Source organism: Struthio camelus, chromosome 30 (assembly GCF_040807025.1).
Source record: "Struthio camelus isolate bStrCam1 chromosome 30, bStrCam1.hap1, whole genome shotgun sequence".
Taxonomy (NCBI): domain Eukaryota; kingdom Metazoa; phylum Chordata; class Aves; order Struthioniformes; family Struthionidae; genus Struthio; species Struthio camelus.
The window spans coordinates 801,455-822,865 of record NC_090971.1 but is presented as its reverse complement, the minus strand read 5'-3'; the positions used below and the strand labels follow the sequence as shown (position 1 = coordinate 822,865).

General features: G+C 58.6%; 3 protein-coding genes across 3 annotated transcripts; all 3 read left to right on the top strand.

Moving 5' to 3' along the window:
* Positions 1–6,706: 6,706 nt before the first annotated feature.
* Positions 6,707–8,319, top strand: LOC104142859 (serum amyloid P-component). The gene is made up of 2 exons (XM_009673050.2): positions 6,707–6,835; positions 7,615–8,319. Exons 1-2 carry the CDS (start codon positions 6,772–6,774, stop codon positions 8,232–8,234), a joined length of 684 nt encoding a protein of 227 aa, XP_009671345.1. The 5' UTR covers positions 6,707–6,771; the 3' UTR covers positions 8,235–8,319.
* Positions 8,320–11,231: 2,912 nt separating this feature from the next.
* Positions 11,232–13,808, top strand: LOC104142853 (serum amyloid P-component). The gene is made up of 4 exons (XM_009673036.2): positions 11,232–11,397; positions 12,125–12,215; positions 12,448–12,617; positions 12,990–13,808. Exons 1-4 carry the CDS (start codon positions 11,334–11,336, stop codon positions 13,583–13,585), a joined length of 921 nt encoding a protein of 306 aa, XP_009671331.2. The 5' UTR covers positions 11,232–11,333; the 3' UTR covers positions 13,586–13,808.
* Positions 13,809–16,774: 2,966 nt separating this feature from the next.
* Positions 16,775–19,145, top strand: DUSP23 (dual specificity phosphatase 23). The gene is made up of 3 exons (XM_068922247.1): positions 16,775–17,011; positions 17,383–17,655; positions 18,650–19,145. The coding sequence occupies exons 2-3, from the start codon at positions 17,386–17,388 to the stop codon at positions 18,833–18,835; spliced, it is 456 nt and encodes a 151-aa protein (XP_068778348.1). The 5' UTR covers positions 16,775–17,011; positions 17,383–17,385; the 3' UTR covers positions 18,836–19,145.
* Positions 19,146–21,411: the final 2,266 nt, after the last annotated feature.

The window sequence follows — 21,411 nt, the reverse complement described above, 5'->3', positions numbered from 1 at the left end:
GAATCGAGGGGGAAGCCTTGCTGCTCTCACCAGGAGCCCTCCAAGGGCAATGCCCAATGCTCACCCTCAGCACCCAGGGAAGGGCAGTGCTTTCCCATGGGTCATTTTGGCTCTGGCGTTTTCTATGTGTGAAGGCCAGGGCAGGACGATGCCTGCACCTATGCTAGGAATTGTGAGCTGTCTCTGCCACCCTGCTTAGCCCCGCTCACTGGGCGCAGAGCTCTTGGCTGCAGACAAGGAGCAAGTCAGGAAAGCTGCAAAAGCTGCAAGGAACGGGGAAGGTCTGGGGTGCTCCCGATTCACAGAATCACAGAATGGTTGAGGTTGGAAGGGACCTCTGGAGATCATCTAGTCCAAGCCCCCTGCTCAAGTACAGTCACCTGGAGCACATTGCCCAGGATCCCATCCAGACGGCTTTTGAATATCTCCAGCAAAGGAGACTCCACCACCTCTCCGGGCAACCTGTGCCCGTGCTCCGTCACCCTCACAGCAAAGAAGTTTTTCCTCAGGTTCAGAGGGAGCTTCCTGTGCTTCAGTTTGTGCCCGTTGCCTCTCGTCCTGTCGCTGGGCACCACGGAGAAGAGTCTGGCCCCATCCTCTTGACACCCTCCTTTCCAATGCTTATATACACATTGATCAGATCCCCCCTGAGCCTTCTCTTCTCCAGGCTGAACAGGCCCAGCTCTCGCAGCCTTTCCTCATAGGAGAGATGCCCCAGTCCCTTCACCATCTTTGTAGCCCTCCGCTGGGCTCCCTCTAGGAGTTCCATGTCTCTCTTGCACTGGGGAGCCCAGAACTGGACACAGTGCTCCAGGGGAGGCCTCACCAGGGCTGAGCAGAGGGGCAGGATCACCTCCCTCCACCTGCTGGCAACACTCTGCCCAATGCACCCCAGCAGACCATTGGCCTTCTTAGGCCACAAGGGCACATTGCTGGCTCTTGGTCAACTTGTTGTCCGCCAGCACTCCCAGGTCCTTCTCCGCAGAGCTGCTTTCCCGCAGGTCAACCCCCAGCCTGTACTGCTGCATGGGATTATTCCTCCCTAGCTGCAGGACCCTGCACTTGCCTTTGTTGAACTTCAGGAGGTTCCTCTCCGCCCAGCTCTCCAGCCTGTCCAGATCCTTCTGAATGGCAGCACAGTCCTCTAGTGTATCAGCCACTCCCCCCAGTTTTGGGTCATCAGCAAACTTGCTGCGGGTGCACTCTGTCCCTTCCTCCATGTCACTGATGAATAAGTTAAACAATACTGGACCCGGTATTGACCCCTGGGGGACAGCGCTAGATACAGGCCTCCAACTAGACTCTGCACCACTGACCACAACCCTCTGAACTCTGCCATCTGGCCAGTTCTCAATCCACCTCACCGTCCACTCATCCAACCCACACTTCCTGAGCTTACCTGGCAGGATGTGATGGGAGACAGTGTCCAAAGCCTTGCTGAAGTCCAGGTAGACAAGAATGGGAGTCTCCAAACTAATGCAGGAATCAGAGCTTTCCTTCATCACCAGCCTTGGAGATGCAGCCAACAGTGTCTGCCAGTCCCAGCCAGATCCATCACAGCCCCTGAAAGTGCCTGTGTCTCTTTGGTGGCTCTGGAGAGTGATGGTGGTGGGAAGCACGGACATATGAAAATAAGTTTAATACATCCCGCCTTGAGGAACTTTTCCAATAACATATAGGGGAAACCCAAGTTCTCTGTGCTCTGCGGGAGATGGATGAGCCCAGATCTTTCCTGGGCCATATAAATCCTGGTGCTCACCTCTGTGCCTTCTCCGCGGGGTGCGCGTCCTGAGCACCCGCACCAGGAGACACCCTGCACATTCATTGTGCTCTTGACAGTGTTCTGAATGCGGCAAGCACTCATCATTCCTCCTGGCAGCTCCACTTGGATTTTAAGAAGCTCAGAAGCCAAAATGACCCTTCAAAACGTCAATAAGAAGATCAGTGGGACAAGCACAGTAATTCTGGCCTGAGCGGATGGCAGAAATCATGGCCACAGCCTTGTAGCTCTGCAAAGAGACAGCACAAATCCTCCCCATGCTGAGAAAGCCTCTGCTCTAGTAATGCAATCACAAATATGACAGCTCGGCACCAGTCTGGAATTTGCTCTGATTTAAGCACTTGCATGGCTGTAAAATGCAGTGCTTTGTCCTCACTTCCAGCATGCTTATCTCCATGGGCAGAGGGTCTCTTATCACCAGGAGGAAGTTTGGTCACTGTTTTTCTCAGCCGCCCCCAGGCAGAGGTATCCCTGAAGCCTGTTGCCCCTCAGATGAGCTGGGCTGGGAAAGGGCACCAGTTTGATTCATGCTGTAAAGAGCAGGAGCAGGTTATAGCCATCAACCCAATGGAGGCCAGGTGAGATATTACTTTCCCTGCTCTGGTTTTTATCAACCAGCAGTTCACTGGCCCCAAGGATGCTGGGATGTGGCTTCCCACCAGTCCTGTCCTGAGACAGAGGGACTCCTTGTCATGCTGGGCCAGCTCAGCCCTGCGCTGCAGGGATTCACTGCCTGACCTCACCGATCTGCTGATTTCATCTGAATTACAGCCGTAACTGGAAGTCTCATGTGAAATCCGCCCAGAAGCATGCCTTCCTCTTTAGCTAGTTGTTGCTGGCTGCAGTTAATGAAGTCAGTGGAAGTGTGGGGCTGCTCCGGGCCCTTTGGCAGTCATGGGGCAGCTCGGTCCTGGCTGCTCTCCCACCCCGTCCACATCAGCAGTGTCACGAGAAAGCCTCAGCCTGGCCATCAGAGCCTGTCGCAGGCACCAGGTTTGGTGTTCGCCAGGTCCCCAAGGACCTCTCCTCCTGCCACCCCCTTCCCCTGGGCTCTCAGCACCTTCAGCCAGGCCATTTGGGGCTGGACACACCAATCTGCTCAGCAGAGGCATCCTGTGGGTGCCCCAAGGGCTGCCAAAGTTCATCCATCTGCCCAAAAGCCCTTGGAGGAAGAGACCTTGGTGCTTGAGGTCTCATTTTTCCATAGGGACCCCAGAGGCTTGGCTGGCTCCCAGCTCCACTCTGGCACCCCCAGCTGTTTGGCAGGCATCTCCAGGATGCTCAGAGCCTCACTGCTCATGTTCCCCTTTTCCATGCAGCAAGGACAGCCTGCCCTTGCCCTATGTTAACTCCTGCCTGCCTGTCTTTGCCCTCCAAAAAAAAAAAAAAAATCAGCCAGTTAGTGCTGTGGGGCAAAGTCTTGGTTCTTGACAGGAGAAAGCAGTGCAGCCTAATGGCCGTGCTGGGGCTCAGGGTTGCAAGGCTGTGAGGTGAGCCGTGCCTCGGTTTCCCCAGTTTGGGGGCGTCCACATGGGCCTCAGGGCAGAGAAGAGCTGGTGGGGCTGGTGAAATGGCCGAGCTGGCCTGGGGTCAGCCCAGAGCCCTGTGGCCCCGGGGTCATCGTGGGCTTCCCCAGCATGCCGCCTCGGCCAGCTTAGCCACGCTGCCGGGCGATCTCGGCGGGCGGAAAGGGCGACAGCGATCGCTGATCCCCATGCCAGCGTTTATCTCCATGAGCGAAGTGAAGGGGGATTATTCACTCTCTCCTGACGAGCAGAGATAAACGTCATGTCAGAGATCAACCGGCGGGGATTATATACAATATATATGTTTGTCAGGCCCCGTTCTCCAGGGCTCAGCCTGCATTTAATGACAGGTACTGAAAAGTGCATGAAACATGTGGCCTCGGACCAGCTACAAGCACAGCTCTGCTTTTAATAACTTGTCAGCTGCTCTGTCACCCATGAAATAGCAAATGGCCCCAAAATGCTCCCACCAAACCAGCAGCAGGGATTTTCTCCAGGCATATCCTCCCAGAGCAGAGGGATGCACGGGCCCAGCAGGGGCCACTCTTCAGGCTGGCTGTGCTGCCAAGACACGCTGCTCGAGGGTCTTCAGCGAGGAGCTGCAGGGGTGGATTGCAAACACGCTCCCTTGGGTGCCCCCTCGTCTGCAGGGGAGAGAAATGGGTCCATGCCATCCCAGGCAGACAACTCCATAGCGAGGATGCTAGCAGGCCAATGCGTGCATCCCACGTACAGACGTGTCACTTCACAAAGTGAAGGCCCAAGAGGCGAGAGCCCAAAATCTCGTGGCCCTATGGGACACCAGCAGGCATGTTCCCCCACCACCTCTTCCTCTCTAATATGCACAGCCCCTCCCCCCCAAAACTGCAGTCTGCTCCTGTCCTGATACCCAACTGCTGTCCCTGAAGCATCCTGTGGCTCTGCAGCTTGCAGCCCATCCTCACTGCTACTGGGGGTTGTTTCTCTCCCTGGGAAAGGAGGATCAGACCCACTGAAGAGTTTAAAACTGCAGCAGGGATGTTGCAGACTGGCAAGGAAAGAGCCATAAACCCAGTGGGGAGGCAACCAAGCACGAACCAAGCAACATGCACCTTGCAAGCTCCAGTATAGACCAGGAGGTCTGCGCGGACGCCAGGAAGAGGATGCCACCGTGTCCTGAGGAGATAGCATTCCAGTAATGCACCCAAGTCCTGCCCTTGCACTGTGTGCAGGGGTGCATGATCTGCTCGGAGCCAGCCAAGCCTCCCCTGCGCCGCCGGCTCATCACTGTCCCCCTGGAGCAGGGCTGCCTAGATCCCTCCCCTCCATCTCTGGGTGCAGGGAGGCACCAGGGGACAGCACAGGACAAGGCCATGTCATCCCGGCAGTGCAGGCCAAGGGTAGCATTTCCTGAGGATATTCAGCCCAGCCGTGCCCTGCCAAGCGCTGGTTCTTATGATGAGATCCATCACCTCCGGTCATGCCGCGATTAAGGCTCCCACAGGACCAACTGACGGGAAATGGGAGGCATACGCTCCTCGTGCTTCCAAATTAGAAAGAAAAGTTAATAATGGCAGAGAAGCTCTCCAGTCTATTAGCAAGAAACAGGGTGATTTATATCCAGCGCTGGAGGCGGTTAACCAGCCCTCATCCATTCCGATTAGGGACGGCTCCTCGCGCAGTCACAAGATGCACAGGCTACAAAATCAATGTGGAAGGAGAGCCAGGAGCGATTCTGGATGGGGGAAGAAGGAGATAGGGAGGTGCAGACCCATGGCCAGGACAGCAAGACCTTGCCACCAACCAGGTCCAAGGACCGGTGGTGGCCATGGTGGCACACAGAGACTTTGGTAGGGCACTGACCCACTCCACATTCAGCCCTTCAGAAGAAATGCAGGGAGCTGCTCCAGCTGACACAAACTCCGCGAGACTTTGGTGTTCATCCCTTGGTTCCAGCTGAGCCAAGCTGTTCAGTGAAGGGATAGACCTGATGGAGAAATCGCTCATGTCTTTCCTGGAAGGGAAGCCACACATTGCCAACCATGGCTGAAAGCAGCCCTGTTCTGCCCTGCTGGCCCATCCTTCCAGTGCACTACCACGATGGCCATGCTTCACTACTGGCGATGCTCAGCGATGCCGTGAACAGCCCCCTGCAGCTCCTTGCAGAGTTTTAATTAAATTTGGCTCCATCACACTTATCTATCTCCCCCAAAGTGATTTGATTCTCTGCATTCTTAATCTGGGGGTTAGCCTGGCAATAGTGCACCACACTCAGGCTTAGCTTCCACCCCAGGGCCCCTCTGGACCACCCTGCTCAGCATCCAGCCCAATGTCTTTATTAATGAGCCCAGTTTGGCCCCCACAGCCACCCTGGTTCCTAAAACGCTTTCAGCCCAGCAGGCTCATGGGCTCCTTAAAGCCCTGTTACCATATGCAGCCCCTCAGGATCTCCCCAGGTACGAAAGTCCTGAGGATTTGTCCGGACTGCTGTATGTCCCTCTGGCGATTCCTGTTCACAGCTCAGACAGAAATCCTCCCCCTTTCCAACCAGTTTGCAACCCCTATGGGCAGCAGATTGCCCAGCAGGGCCTGGACTGCACTTCCTGGCTGCATTCAGCTCTGTCTGCCACCAGAGAAGGATCCACAGAGGGTGCCAGGACCCTCCATTGCTTGGTGTGCCAGGTTTGACGTGGTTTCTTCTGCCACCTGGTGCCCAGAGCTCTGCTTTGTGGCTCTGTCCCATGGCTTTGTCATGGGCAATGAGGCTGGGAACAGCTGATCTTACCCTACGCACTCCAAGCAAGGAGAGGGGCTTCAGCCACCAGCCCTGCAGCCGGGGCAGGACTGAGAGATGCCGGCCCTGCCGGCATCCCCCATGGCCTGCATGGAGGCATCCTCTGATGGCATGGCAAGGCACGGTTCCTCTCCTGAGGTCTCCAGCCCTCCCAGCAAGGCTGCCCAGTGCTGCTGCTGTCTCACAAGGCCCAACTCTGGGGCGACTGAGCACCAAGAGAGCCTGCAGATGTTTCTGGGAACCAGAAGGCAGGACTTCTCCAAGCTCCTGCCTTGGTGGGTGAGGGTGCTGGGGAGGAACACAGCTTCGTCTTACTTCCCTGAGAGCATTTCAAACCAGGATGCTTTTCCTAAGGGTTTTGCCAAGGGATGGGGTGAGAGGAGGTTAAACCTCACTCTCAGGGTGTCCTTGGCTGCCAGAGCAAGCCAGGCGGTTGGGCACAAACCCAGGGCACAGCTCCAAGGGAGAGCCTCGTGCAAATGGAGGAGAAAAGGTCTTCCACGAGCTTCGCAGCACAACCGCATGATAGCGTGAAATCGCTCTCCTAGGCTGTGCCAGGCTGCTGGGGATGGGATTGGAGGGATGCATCTCCCCTCCCACCCATCCAGCAGATAAACCAGACAGGCGCAAGCCCTGCACTGAATGCTGCTGCTGTCCCCAGCCACCATCTAGGGTCCCCTGCACTGAAGACCATGAGGAAGCTGCAGTTCTGGCTCACCATCCTTGCTGGCTTCTCAAGGATCATGGCCCAGGAAGGTAGGGGCTGTTCTGGGGAACTGGGGCCAGTGTGTAGGCAGATAGCAGCGACAGGGACTAGAAATTAGAGGAGCATCCTCCCTGCCCCAGGACAGGTGCTTCCAGGGACTGCTAGGCCCCGTCCTGCAGTGATTGCAGCAAACTGTGTCTGCAGCCAGGGTGGTTTTGGCAGAAGGGGGTTTTGGACCCGTACACGGGCTGGAGGTGCCACTGGGTTACAGGCTCTGAACATCTCCGTGGAGTGCAGGGCACTGTGGAGGGATGCCAGGGCCCAGTGAGGATGCTCTCATCCAGAGGTACCCAGAACCTGATCCCAGCCCCAGAGTACTCTCAGCCTGGCATGTAGCACTTCCGAACAATGGCTCTGCTCTATCTGAGCCAAATTTTGCCCAGATTGCACGTCCAGGGTAAGGCAGCATTGTGCTGAACCCCGTAGTGCTTGCCACACCTGAAGGCCTGGCCACACAGAGCCACGCTCAGCCCCACACAGAATCACTCTTGGGCAGATCCTGGTGGTACCCAGCAGGAGTGCTTGGAGCTCTCGGTTTATGCAAGGGCCCAGTAAGCAGCAGTCAGTGGGGCTGGGAGATGTGTGCCCCTGGGGAGCAAAGCAGGGGCATGACTGGAGTCAGCAGAGTGGGCACTGGGGATCCAGAGTCACCTAGGGGAAATGGGAGGGTGCAAGAAGGTTGGGAGAGGGCAAAAGAAGGCTGCATGTCCTCCTGGCCGGGAGCTGCCTGGGCCCCAGCTCCCGCCATGTCCCATCTCTCATCTCCTAGATCTGTACCGAAAGGTGTTTGTCTTCCGGAAGGACCCTAGTGATGCCTATGTGCTCCTGAGGGCGCAGGCAGAGCAGCCACTGCAGAACTTCACCGTGTGCCTGAGGTCCTACACAGACCTCACCCGGCCCTACAGCCTCTTCTCCTATGCCACCAAGGCCCAGGACAACGAAATCCTTCTCTTCAAGCCCAAGCCTGGCGAGTATCGGCTGTACGTGGGGGGCAAGTTTGTGACCTTCCGCATCCCCGAGGGCCGTTGGGACTGGGAGCATGTCTGTGCCAGCTGGGAATCAGCCACTGGCCTCACTGAATTTTGGTTCAACGGGAAGCCGTGGCCCCGCAAGGGGCTGCAGAAGGGCTATACGGTGAGCGCCGAGGCTGTGATCCTGCTGGGGCAGGAGCAGGATGCCTACGGGGGCGGCTTTGACCTGTACAACTCATTCACAGGCGAGCTGGCAGACGTATACCTGTGGGACATAGCACTCTCACCAGACAAGATGAGAGCTGCCTACCAGTCCCTGCGCCTGCCGCCTGCCATCCTGGCCTGGAAGAGCTTGAGCTATGAAATGAAGGGTGACGTGGTGGTGAAACCCAGGCTGCGGGAGGCTCTGGTGCTATAAAAACAAGCCTGATCCAGGGCTGGAACAGCCTCAGCCCCCAACATCCCCCCACTGTCTGATCTGTCCCATCACCCACTTTACCTCCAAAGACTGTCCATACCTCCAGATGAACATGCCATCCACATGCCTCAGCCTGGCACACACCGGCACGGGGAAGAGAAAGGCTGTGCAACATCCCAGAGGACAACAGCTCCTGGTGGGAAGAGGGCCAAGAGCACCCAGCTCAGCAGGATCCTATGCAACAAGGCTCAGAACAGAGGTGGGCAGGATTGGAAGCATGCCACCTCAAGCCTAGAGAATATGGGCCATTTCACAGCCTGGCAGGTTCCCCCATCACTCAGTGAGGCATGACCTCTGCCTGCCTCAACTCACCTGGATTCACTGAGCCCCAGCACCTGTCACTGACCTGTCACCTCTTCCCCAGAGCCTTGGAGACCCCTTCCCTTCCCAAAACCAGCCCCGAACTGGCTCTGGCTCCCTCAGGAGGCCCCATTGGCCTTAGGATGGCTTCCACATGTCCAAGTGAACACCACAGCCCTGCAAAGAGTCACTTTCTGCTCCTCTTCAGCAAAGGATATCAAAACTGACATTAAAACCTTCTTCAAACACGTGAGGAACAAGAATGCTGCCAGGGAGACTGTGATCAGGATGAAAGGAGCAGTGAGAGAAGAAAAGGCAGCTTCAGAGCTGTTGAAAGAATGATTTGCGTGAACATCAGCCAGGGACAAGGCTGGGGAGATTCCCACCCTGAATCCTGCCCAAGGCCAAGGGCGCTTAGACTGAGCTGAAATTGGGGGCTCTGTACAAGAGGGGATGGGCTAAACCAACTGGATGAGCATGAATAAATCACCAGGACCAGATTGTATCTCCTGGGAGCTGTAAGGCAACCTGAGGATACAACAGCCAAAAATGTGGTGTGTAGCCTCTTGCTTACAACGCCCACAGCGCCTGGATGCTGGAAGGGGGCAAATATGAAGAAAAAGCTTTAAATAGCTCCCAGAGGCTCTGGGAAGAAGCAGGCTTTTAAGCCTGGTGTTTCCAGGGGGGCTGTAGTGGGGGCTAGAATTAGCAGATAAATGGGGTCTCCAAGCTGATGGCCACCAGTCAGGAGCACAGCTCTGGAGAGGATGGACAGGCTATGCAAGCCTTGTCTCAGCATTCAGGAGCTGCCTAAACACATATGAAATGCTGGGAGATATTGGGAATGGCTGAGACCAGCCAGTGGTCCTGCCACTGCACGAGTCCTTGGTGCCTCCGGGTCATGGTACCTAGCCTGATCTGGTGCCCTCATCTCAGAGAGGAGATAAGGCTGGAAGGGCTCAGAGGAGGAGATCAAAGCTGGTGACAGCGTCTGTATGAGGAGGGACTGAGCAGGCTGGGACACTTTGGCCTGGGAGACACCCAAGTGTCAAAGAGGGCTCCAAAACACAAGGTCCACTATTCCCACTCTCTGCCCACCCCAGAACAGGGGACCATAACCCAGCTCATAGGAGCCAGGTTCAAAATAAAGAGAAGCCAGTGTTACTTTACCACCAGGCAGCGACCCAGGGAACTCGCTGCCACGGGGAGTTAGGGATGTCTTTGCATTGACAGCCATCCACATGCAATGCCTGGACATCCTCAGGAAATGCGTTTCCAAAGCAGCTTGTCCAAACTCCTCTATTCCCTGAGAAGAAATGAGAAAAGTCATCTATTCCCTGCGACTCCCCATGCAGATGAAATATCAGCATCTCCCCTGCCTTAGGTCTTGGCAGAAGCCAGTGCCAGGGCTGAGCTGGGCTAGGGAGGTCTCATCTGTCTGCAAGGGCATGACTCACTCCTGCAGTCTGCTGCATCTTGTCTGTTCCTGGGAAGAGCAGGAGGACCCCGGTACATCTGCCCACTTCATTTGCAAACCCACCTCTCCCCCACCCCTGGTGCTTTCCCAGACATCACACTTCCTGCTCTCTCCATGCCAGAGGACCACACCTCCAGCTGGTATTTCCGCAGCCTCCCTTCAGCTCAGGGACTTCGAAGGCCTCAGTGACATCTCGTCCCCAAGGCCAACCACTCCCATAGGTCACTCCTTTCACCAGTCATATCTGTGTCCTAGCTGACACTCTCTAGTCTCCTGTCTCTGTCCTGTCTCTTGAGGTCCCTGGGCATCCCCAGGAGTGGACACAAGGACAAATGCTCCTGGGGTGTCCCTCCTGCTCCACCTTAGTCAGGACCACTCTCTGCCCCCAAGTCCTCGGTCAGGGTTAGGCAAAGCTTCCCCATGTCCCAGTTGAGGGTCTGTGCTGCTACCGCTTCTGATGTTGTGCATTAGTTTGGTTTAACACAGGATCTGCCTTGCCATCCCGCTGCAGGGCCTTCAGACATCCACGAGATGACAGGGTCCAGAGGGGTCATGCCGGCAGGGTGAAGCTTCTTACCTGGCAGTCCAGCAGCCCTGCTCCTTCCAGCAGGCTGCCCAGACTGGCCCCAGGCAGGCAGAAAACGACAAGACCTTGCTCTCAACCCTCCCCTCATCCTGTTGTCTTGACAAATTAGTTGAATTGTTGCAACCATGGAGTTTCCCATAGTCAGAGCACCAGGGCTTGGTGCCTGTGGGCTCAGCGTGCCAGTGCATCCCAACCAGAGGTTTTTGCAACCGTTTCTCAGCCAAAGGAGTGATGCCTTACTGCCTGTCCGAGGCCTGCCAAGCCCTGCCATGTCATTGCGCAGCCTTTCCAGAGGACCCTACTGCTTGTCCTCAAGCACATCCACATCCTCTACCCTCTCTCCAACACATGGCCCTGCTGTCCCTGGGCTCCCTGCCAGCCTGCTGGGTCTAGAGACTCCTAAGCAAATGGTCTGGTCTCTGGACCATCTCCAAATTTCCCAAAAGCCCTGTGGCTTTCAGCCCCGTGGCTGTCAGTTCCCCCATGCACTTGGATGCAAAGTTTGCCAATGAACGTCACGGCGTCGCATAGCAATGCTGTGATCCTGGCACACCCTCACTGCCCATGACTCAGCTCAGCCTGGGAAGCGCACAGCACCGTGGCCCTTCATTTCACCCTCACCCACGGAGGGGCAGGTGGCCAGGGGTAGTGGGGCACATCACTGCGGCTGAACACCATGGGGAAGCTGTGGCTTTGGCTCATTGCTCTCACAGGACTCTTTGGCCCTTCTGCCCCACAAGGTAGGGCTAGAGGGGCCGTACCTGGGAACCCAGAGGGGAAGGTTGGGAAGGTGCTGTGGGGGGTGCAGGGGGAAGCAATGGGTGCAGTGATGCAGGAAGATGCAGGGGGGCATGCAGTGACAGAGCAGGGGGGAGCAGCACAGCACACAGAGCACTGCACTGAGGGTGCAGTGGGCACAGTGGGAGGTGCAAGGGGAAGGTGCAGTGAGGAGCAGTGGAGCACACTGAGCACTGCAGTGAGGGGTGCAGTGTGTGCAGTGAAGGGCGCAATGGGCACACTGAGCTGCACAGTTGGTTCACTGGCAGAGTGCAATGAGTGAAGTGGCAGTGCAGTGGCAAGCGGTAGAGCACAATGAGTGCTGCAGTGAGGGGTGCAGTGGGTGCACTGGGGGTTGCAGTGAAGGGTGCAAAGGGTGCAGCAGGAGATGTGAGGAAGAGATGTAGGGGCAGTGTAGTGAGAGCCCAGTGGGGCACACAGAGCACTGCAGCAGGGGCACAGTGGGGCAGAGTGTGGACACAATGCTGGGCACTGCAAGGGGGGACATTGGGCTGCCACAGGATCTGTGGCAGGGAGGAGTCCTGCCCACCCGGGCCCAGCAAGCACAGGCAGCGGCAGCAAGCAAACTCTGGTGCACTTGGGATCCATGGGTGGAGGCAGCCGCAGCAGTCGCAGCAGCCCAGGGAGACCTACCCCACCCAGCCTAGGCCTCCCCTCCCCATGCTGCAGAAAAAGTGACTGCCAGGATCCAGGCTCACCCGCCGGCACCCACCGAGCACCATCAGCTGATGTTGTCCTGCGAAGTCTCTGGGGACCCCGGGTAAGGCTCTTCCCACCCCTCCTGTCCCTCCAGCACAGCACTCACGGGAGGCCCAACACAAGGTGAGCAGGCTCCAGCATCGCCCGTGACCCTATGGGCAACAGGAAAGGAAGGGGCCAGGCTGGGGCCAGAGGGGCTTGTGGGAGTGCTGTCCTGGCTTCATGTCCTCCACCCCATGGCATGGCCACCCTCAGGGTACCCCCACCCCTGGGTGACCTCCTGCCCCGTTCAGCCCTCAGCAGTTCCTGTGGGAGAAGGAAGGAAGCCAAGTACCCCTGCAGAAAGGCCCAGACAACATCCTCATCATCCCCTCCTTCAACAAGACCCACTGTGGCACCTACATCTGCACAGCCACCGGCTCCCAGGGCAGCGTCGTGGCCACCTACGACCTGTGGATAGACGGTAGGGATGGGGTGACCTCAATCACAGGGGCAGCTGGGGGATGAGATTCTTCTCCTCCTTTCCCCAGCTTGGCCCCAGCACAGTGTGGCCTGGATCACTATCACACGTGGCCAGCGTCACAGCCCACACGTGGCCAGAGTCACAGCCCGCACGTGGCCAGCCCTGGTGGCCCACTTCTGGGGCAGGTACCTCTGCCATCGCACCCAGCCCCAGGTCCGGTGGTAGCCTCCTTGCTGGCGCGTTGCTTCGGCTGGACTCCTGCTTCCGCCTGGGGAATTAGGCTGGGCAGCACGCCCTGGCTCAGAGGGGCTGGGAGGTAGCCAGATGCCTTTGCTGTGACAGGAGCAGCCAACCCTTTCCTATCTCTCCCAGACCTCTTCAACAAAGTGTTCGTGTTTCCTCAAGAGACCAATGACTCCTACGTGCTCATTAAGGCAATGCCGGAGCAACCACTGCAGAACTTCACCGTGTGCCTGAGGTCCTACACAGACCTCACCCGGTCCTACAGCCTCTTCTCCTACGCCACCAAGGCCCAGGACAACGACATCGTCCTCATCAAACCCAGGCCCAGGGAGTACCAGCTGTACGTGGGGGGCAAGTTTGTGTCCTTCAGGGTCCCCGAGGACTCAATGGAGAGTGAACATATCTGCACCAGTTGGGAGTCTACCACCGGCATCGTGGGCTTTTGGTTCAATGGGAAGCGCTGGCCCTACAAGGGGCTGCAGAAAGGCTACCTTGTGAGCCACAAGGCAGTGATTGTGCTGGGGCAGGAGCAGAACTCCTATGGGGGTCTGTTTGATGCCAAGCAGTCCTTTGTAGGGGAGATCTCAGAGGTGTACATGTGGGATGTGGGGCTCACAACCAGACAGGTGATATCAGCCATGCGCAACTGGCCTATGGAAGCCCCCATCTTCGGCTGGAGAAACTTGCCCTACAAGATTGAAGGAGAGATGTATCTGAAGCCCTGACGCAGCCCGGACCCTGCCTGGAGCCGCACAGAGGGCACAGGGCTGTTTGTCACCTCTACACTCCTGCTAACCTTTAGGGAAGCCATAATTGCCATGCAACCCTGCTGATGTCCCCCCTTCCCCTTCTGCCATTTGCAAGCCCCCATTGGCCACATGGCATCAAATTAAGAAATGGACATGAGCAAATAAATCACGGGCACATGGATGGCAGAAGTAAAACCAAGCCAGCACCTCCGTATCCATGCTTGGAGCCACTCCAGCAGAGCCAAGGGCACTCAGCCAGGGTAAATCCCCACTGCTTCTTCCTATTGCCACCCTCTCCTTCTCAGAGTGATTGGCACAGCGGGTGCCAGCACTGACAATCTCTCCACCACCCCATGGCGACCTTCGTACTCTAAGCCCAGCCTTTTCTGGGCTAACTACATCACCTCTCCAGGAAGAGCAGGCAGGAGAGACAGCTGATCTGGAATTACCACCTCTGGAGTGGATGGTGGCCAGCTGGGACGCATAAACAAGGTTTCTGGGAGAAAGGGGCCATGGCAAAATCTGCCCATTAGGGGGTCAAGCAAGGCCAGACTGGGGCTTCCCAAACCATTCATCCCTACTAAAAATGTCAGACATGCAGCATGATCTCTGTCATGCTCCATCTGGTCCCCTCCAACACTTGGGTGCTTTTGAAGGAGCCCCCATAGGCATCCACCTCACTTCCAGGGCAGTCACCAGCTCCGTCATAGCCCCTGGCAGCTCCCTTCTTGGGCGTGGGCTCTCCCGTCAGGCAATACCTGTGGCCAAACCCCATAACACACAGGTGGGTTCCCAAACGACAGCTACTGTCCACCCACACATACCTTGTACCCTTGGGTCTCTGCCCCGAGAGGTTGCTTTGGCCTGGTCAAGAGAAGCAGCTGTAGGGCCAGGTAAGATCTAGGTAGGATCTCCAGGATCTGGTGAAGCCCTACAGCAGCGATTCCAGCTTTATACTCAGCCCCACATAGGCCTCATCCATGTCTGGGTGAAACAAGGGCTGACACCCTTCGGCACGTACCCATGACGGGAACCGAAGGGCTCTACGGCAATGGGGGACCTCTGTACTGCAATACGGCCACACGTGGCTGGGCAGCGTGGTGTTAATCCCACTTGTCTCCTCTGTGGTGGGGAGGACAAGAGTCTCCAACACCTCTTCAGGAGCTGGACCTGGGAGCAGCAGGTGTGGACAGCTGCCCATGGGTAGGACTGTGGCCCCACCACAGCCATGGGACCTCAAAAGCCAGGAGCAGAGGGGTTTTGTGAGCCACAGCTCTGGCCACACTGTCAGGCCCAGCCGACACAGCCATGCCTGCTGGAGAAGAAAACCCCGTGCTGGGAGGCTTTATTCACACCAAAGCACTGGGAAATCCCATCCAGCAGCATTTTCTCATCGCCTTCCCCAAGCTAGGAAGGACAGGGAGCACTGGGCTGAGCATGCTGGGGCAGGGATGGCTTGCTTTGGCCGCTGTGTGGCCTGGACCTGGGATTCCCCGCAATATTTCTCCCCCTTCCTTTTTGCATTTTTTTTTAAATAAACACCATCGTCCATGCAGCCACCATATCCGAGAGCTTCAGCAGTCGGAGAGCCCAGCCGACACCCATCACCCACCTCTGCGCAGCTGCACCCAGCTCCTTGCCCACCTTAGCCCATGCTGGAGCCCATAAAACCCCCCACCTTTGTTTTAAAGTTTCTTGGCAGAGCTGCTGGCTTAGTGCCATTCACCTTGATTTAAAGGCCTGTCACAGTGGCAGTGGGAATTTCTATCAACCTCCCCTCGCCGAATTTTCCGGGTTTTGTTCCTGGCTAAAAGATAACGCTAATACAATGGGGTAACACTTGACTGCAATTGCATCCCTAAAAGCATCATCTTATAAAGGGGAAATTGAAGCAATATCTGCTTTGAAGAAAGAACAAGAAGGTGACAGCATTTGTAAGCTGAAATTTGGATTTGAGGAGAAAAATGTTTCCTCCGGTGCAAATTCCCCTTTTTAGCTGTGCATGCTCTACCCCCACAGGGACCCAGCAGCACCCCCGTGGCATCCTGCATTTTGAGCCTGTTCATGTCTTTCTTTGCATTTCTCTTAGCACACTGACCTCCTCGTCTTTCAGTGCACCAGTTTGCCCACACATGCCCAAAGTCCCCTCCATCAAAACCAGTTGCTGTTCCAATCGTGCATTTTTAAATAACATTTTCTTCCCCATAGCAAAGCTTTGAACAGTTTTTAATCCCACTTTAGTAGCCATCAGAGCAAAAAAGGACCCGTGTCTTGTTACTTTTCTGGAATAAAGCTTTCTTCATCTAGAGAAGAAAAGAGATGATTTAATCACAATCGTTGCTAACAAAAAGCATCATTCAGACGACATAAGCCGGGAAAACAGCCATTTTATTACCAGCCAGCCAGCACGGCAGCCTTTCGGTGCTATAAAATAATGCTGCAAGCCCATCCCTTGGGAGCGCCGTGCCCTGCTTCCTGCCAGCGGGACGCGAGGGAGAATTTCTGCCTTCCAGTGTGGCCGTCCCCAGGCGGGAACGTGGCAGCTCAGCCCAGTAGCGGCCACACCGGCCCGAGCCGCGCCAGGCAGCTTGGGCCCGCGCCCCAGCTCAGGGACGCGAGGCCAACACGACCATCCCTCACTTGCTGTCCAAAGTCCCGGGCGCCCAGCGGGGTCTGTGCCTCCTGCACCCCAGCTCTGCCTGGGGCAAGGACACCCTGGGAAACCCACTGACCTCCCTTCTGGCATCCGCCCTCATGCACCGCCTGAGACAAATTCAACCATCAGATAATTAAATACAGCTCAGTTGTCACTTGGGAAACCGCTGGTCGGAAAACTAATTATGGCTACGGTCAGCAGCGGAGAAGGAAGGGGTGCGGGGGTCGAGCCGGGCGGATGGGGCTGCCCGTTCGCCGAGGGGCCCTGCTCCCATCCCTCGCTGCCGGGCCCCGGGGCCGCCGGGGTGCTGGGGAGGAGCACGGGGGGATGGCGGTGGGACACCCTCCTCACCCCCACCTTGGGGACTTGCCCCCGCGTCCAGCCCACGGCCCGGGCCCCTTCGCCCTGGCCGCGTCCCCGGCCGGAGCCACCACGCTGCCGGCGGGGTCGGGGTGCAGCGCCGGCAGCCCGGGCACGCAGGGGTGCAGCCGGGCGTCCCCAGGCACGGAGGGAGTCCCGGTGCGAGCAGGGGGTGCAGCCCCGGTGCAGTGCCCTGTGCCGGTGCCCGGGGTTACAGTCCTGGCAAAGCCCCGGTGCGGTCTCGATCCCCCGGGAACGCAGCCCCAGCGCCGCCGCCGCCGCCGCCGCCGCCGGCACTGGCAGACGCCGCCTGCGCGCTGCTCGTCCGGCCGCTGCTTGCAGACGCTCCGGCACCGCTCGGCCGCGGCCCGGCCTCCACCGGCGCGGTACGGCGGCGGGGGCCGGGCAGGGGGCCGGGGTCGGGGTAGGCCCTGCTGCGGGGGCCCGGGTGGGCGGCCCGGGAGGGCAGGAGAGCCCGGCCCGGTCCGCGCGGCCTGCGGGGGACTCTGGTCGGGGCGGCCGGGGAGGAGGATCCCGGCTGGGGCAGGCCGGGAGACGCCGGTCCCAGTGGGGGTCCTGGTCGGTGCGAGCCGGGGGGGGGTCCCGGTGGGTACAGGCCGAGGGGCCATCCCAGTGCGGGGTCCCAGTCGGGGTCACTCACGGGGGGTCCCAGTCGGGGCGACCTGGCCGGGGGGGGGGTCCCAGCGGGGGCAGCCTGGTTTCAGGCCCCAGGGCCCACGGTGCCGCATCCCCGCAGGCAATGGGCACGGCCAAGCCCCCCAACTTCTCGTGGGTGGCGCGGGGGCGCCTGGCCGGGCTGGGCATGCCGCGGGAGCCGGGCCACTACCGGTTCCTGCTGGGCCAGGGCGTGCGGCACCTAGTGTCGCTCACGGAGCGGGCGCCCCCGCACCACGGCTCCTGCCCCGAGCTGCAGCTCCACCGCCTCCGTGTGCCCGACTTCAGCCCCCCGACGCACGAGCAGATCCAGAGCTTCCTGCGCCTGGTGGAGGAGGCCAACGGCAAGGGGGAGGTAACGCCCGGGGGAACACCAGCGGGGGGAGTAGCACCAAGGCGGGGTTACGCCGATGGGAATAATGCCAAGGCAGGGGGTAACACCAACAGCGATAGCGCTACTGAGAATAACACCAAGAGGGGGTAACATCAAGGGGGGGAAATGCCAACAGGGGTGATGCTAATGGGGGTAATGCCAAGGGGGGGGGGTAATGCCAGGGAGGAACATCAGTGGGGGTACGCCAATGGGAATAATGCTGGGGGGGTAACGCTAATGAGAATAACGCCAAGGCAGGGTAATGCCAATGGGAATAGCACCACAGGGCAGGAGGGGAACCCCAGAGAGGGTGACACCAATGAGAACCACTCCAACGGAGTAACGCTGATGAGAATAACTCCAAGGAGGGGTAACATTAAGGAGGAGGTAATGCCGATGAGGATAACACTAAGGGGGAGGTAACGCTAACGGAGGTAATGCTAATTAAGGTAACACCGACGTGGGAAGGTTGTAATGCCAACAGGGTTAACGCTAACAGGAGTAACATCCCAGGGGATAACACCAACAAGGGTAACGTCAAAGAGGAAACACTAGCAGAGGAGTGAACAGTGAGGCAGATAGCACCAACGGGGGTAATGCCAAGGGGGTAACACCAAGTGGGGGTAATGCCAACAGGGGTAACGCCAAGAGTAATACCAGCAGGAGGTGATGGCGAGGGGAGAGGTAATGCCAACAAAGGAGTAATGCCAATGGCGGTAACGTCAAAGGGGGAGCACCAAGATCAGGTAACACTGAGGGGTTACACCAAGGGGGGAGGTAGCACCAAGGGCAGGCGACGCTAAAGGGATAACTTCAGAGGTTAGCACCAAGGCGTAGGTGATGCTGTGGGATAACACCAAGGTGAGGGAGCACCAGTGAGGCTGCGAGCTGCTCGCAGCAGGGACACCCCGGTTCCCTCCCTGCTGGGGTCCTGCAGGGCACCGAGCCCATGCTGGCTGACCGTGCCATTGTCCAGGCTGTGGCGGTGCACTGCTTGCTGGGGAACGGCCGCACAGGCACCATGCTGGCCTGCTACCTTGTGAAGGCCCAGAAGATGAGCGGTATCGACGCCATCCAAGAGATCCGGAGGCTCCGGCCCGGCGCTATCGAGACGCACGAGCAGGAGAAAGCTGTGATCCAGTTCTACCAGCGCATTAAGTAGGTGCAGTCCCATCTCCGCATCTCCCACTGCCGTGCCATGCCGGGGCCACGACCAGCGGGGTGTTCCACACTGGATGCAGCGAGCCGGAGGGACGTTGGTGGTTGGATCTGCCTGCCGTGGGACTGGCAAGGGTGGAGAGGAGGCATGACGGTCACCATTGCCCCTGAGGCAGCATGTGCTGGACAGAGATGGGCAGAGATGGGTGGAGATGGTCATTCTATCAGGCCCGAAAATGGAGGGGGAGCCTTTTCCAGCTTGGAGGGGCTGCTCTCTGTCCTGTCTATCATTAAAGGACTCTCCTGTGCCTAGGCCTGTGCTTGGGGAGCCAGCTCGCACGCACTCACAGCTCCCACAGGCTCCGTGCCTCCTCAGTGCATCAGCCACGTGAAGCCCATTGGCAGCAATGCTCCAAAGGAAGAGCCCAAAGAGGCCCCAGACCCCCAGGCTGGGGGAAGTGCACCCAGTATCAGCAGGAGAGCCCAAGCAGGGCTGCCCCCATCCCACCCATCAGGCAGATTGCCGCTTCACCAGGTAGCGCCGCTCCTCTTGGCCGCTATTCCAGCCAGCTGGGAGTGTCTCCCTCTGGCTTCGCAGCATTTGGGACCGGCTCCAAGGTGATCTGTGCCTCCTGCGTCATCCCCAGGGATGGGCAAGGGATCAGCCCTTTGCCTCCAAGCATCACTACTTGGTACCCAAGAGTCGCCCAGGTCCCAAGGGCTTGTTGGGACTCTAGGGCGGCCTGAGGGTGCACCCAGGCAGTGTTGGCCAAGAGGCACCCATAGGTCTCGGAGAGCTGTGGCCTTCGCTCGCACCTCTCACCTTGATCTGCAGCTGCATACTGGGGTGCATGCAGCTCCTCTGAGTGCCAGCCATTGGGTTTTTGCCCAGCCCCATCCCTATGGGAATCACGAGCATCTCTGCTTTGGTCACCAGGAACCAACCCTCAGAAAGAGCTGGTCGCACGCCAAAGCGTTGACATCGGGCTCCATTTAGGTGCTGAGGACAACAGCCACGTCAGAGAGCACGCAATGGCCGACCCATGGCCGAGCTGTCGGATCCAAAGGACTTTGATGCTTAAAAGGAAGCTTAGCTGGAATTTAGGCATCTCTGTCCAAAAGTCCAATCCTGAAAATCTCTTCTCAGCTGCTCCTAACCTTGGTGGCACTTAAATCCTAAGTGCAAGAAGTGTCACCGTCCCCATTCCCGGGCACGCAGCACATGGCCGGAAGCACTGGGCGCGACCGCAGCATCTGCCACCCCAGCCACCCTGAGCTGGCAGAGCTGCCGCCTTGTGCCAGGCAGCTCTGGCAGCCTCCCAGCTGTTGGTCAGAAATCCCAAAATGTCTTATTTTCCCCTCAGAAACGAAGCGCCAGGGTAACGGCACCTGGTACTATTGACAAAATGACCTTGCCCTCCTCAAAACCGGGCCCCGGGGAGCTCCTGCTGTCTCGGGGCAGCTGTGGTGTCCTGGAATCATCCCCTTTCCTAAATCGGGGCATCCTCGCACACCAGTCCATCCCCACGCACCGGGCCAGAAGCCACTGTTGCAGCTGCAGCAGCTGTGAGTAGGGTGTTGGGTGGCTGCGTGCTCCAAGAGGCACCGCGGCACCCCGCGCTCAGGGCTGGGTGCCACAAGAGCCTGGGTGCTGGTGGGGTGCCAGTCCTACTGCCCAGCCGTACCCAACTGTGCCATCCCACGGACACAGTGCAGGGCAGCAGCCCTGGACAGAGGGTGCCGGGCAGGAGGGGACCCCACCATTCCCAGCGCAGGGCAGGTGTGGGGTCCTGACTCCTTTTTGGGGGACGTGAACACAGCACCTGGTCTGGATCTGGTCCCCAGTAGAGGTAGGGTGCCCGGCCACAGGGAAGTCGTAGCCACAGGGGTGCTGGCCACCACATAGAGCAAGGAGAAAGCAACGCCCGGCTCTACCCACTAGCCCCCACTGCCAGAACGCCCCTTCCGCCCCCGGCCGGGGGTCTGCAAGTGCCCGTCCGCTGTGGAGTGACGGGGTGGCTCATCGGTTGGCAGCGCAGCTATGGCGGGGGGCCGTGACGTCGCGCCGGCATCGGGGGCTGTCGCGGAGGCCGCTCGCATGTGCCAGGAGCCGAGGCGCGAGCGGCCGGGGGGGCAGCCGCAGCCCCAGGGGAGCTGGGGACAGGGCTGGACCAGGCCAGACGCCTTCCACCGGCAGCGCCTAAGCCCGAGGGAGCAGGACTCACATGGGCCCGTGAGATGCAAGAAAGCAGCTTAGCCACAGTATTATTTACTCTTAACTCCTCTTACTTTAGCTCTGTCCTTAATAGTCACCCAGGCTCAGCAGGCCGGCCCAGGCCGGGCTGACGGAGGGGGGCATTGCAGACCCTCCAAGCCCAAGGGAAAGGGTGGCTGGCACAAGGGGGCTTTGTCCCCCACCCGTCTGCGCGGGGGCACGCGCTGGCACAGCCGCTACCTGGCGCTCGGTACCTCTCGGCTCCGTCGCGCCAGCAGGGCCGGCCCTGCGGCAGGCGCCTCGAGGCCGGGCGCCGTCGTCACAGCCCCAGGCCCGCAGGGGGATGTCCCCTCCCGCGTCGCCCC

Excerpts from the sequence above, each read along its gene's own strand:
- LOC104142853 (XM_009673036.2), top strand. The coding sequence starts at position 11,334 with ATGGGGAAGCTGTGGCTTTGGCTCATTGCTCTCACAGGACTCTTTGGC. Across the intron at positions 11,398-12,124 it reads TGGCCCTTCTGCCCCACAAG|AAAAAGTGACTGCCAGGATC; the intron begins GTAGGGCTAGAG and ends CCCATGCTGCAG. Across the intron at positions 12,618-12,989 it reads CTACGACCTGTGGATAGACG|ACCTCTTCAACAAAGTGTTC; the intron begins GTAGGGATGGGG and ends TATCTCTCCCAG.
- DUSP23 (XM_068922247.1), top strand. The coding sequence starts at position 17,386 with ATGGGCACGGCCAAGCCCCCCAACTTCTCGTGGGTGGCGCGGGGGCGC. Across the intron at positions 17,656-18,649 it reads AGGCCAACGGCAAGGGGGAG|GCTGTGGCGGTGCACTGCTT; the intron begins GTAACGCCCGGG and ends GCCATTGTCCAG.
- LOC104142859 (XM_009673050.2), top strand. The coding sequence starts at position 6,772 with ATGAGGAAGCTGCAGTTCTGGCTCACCATCCTTGCTGGCTTCTCAAGG. Across the intron at positions 6,836-7,614 it reads AAGGATCATGGCCCAGGAAG|ATCTGTACCGAAAGGTGTTT; the intron begins GTAGGGGCTGTT and ends CTCATCTCCTAG.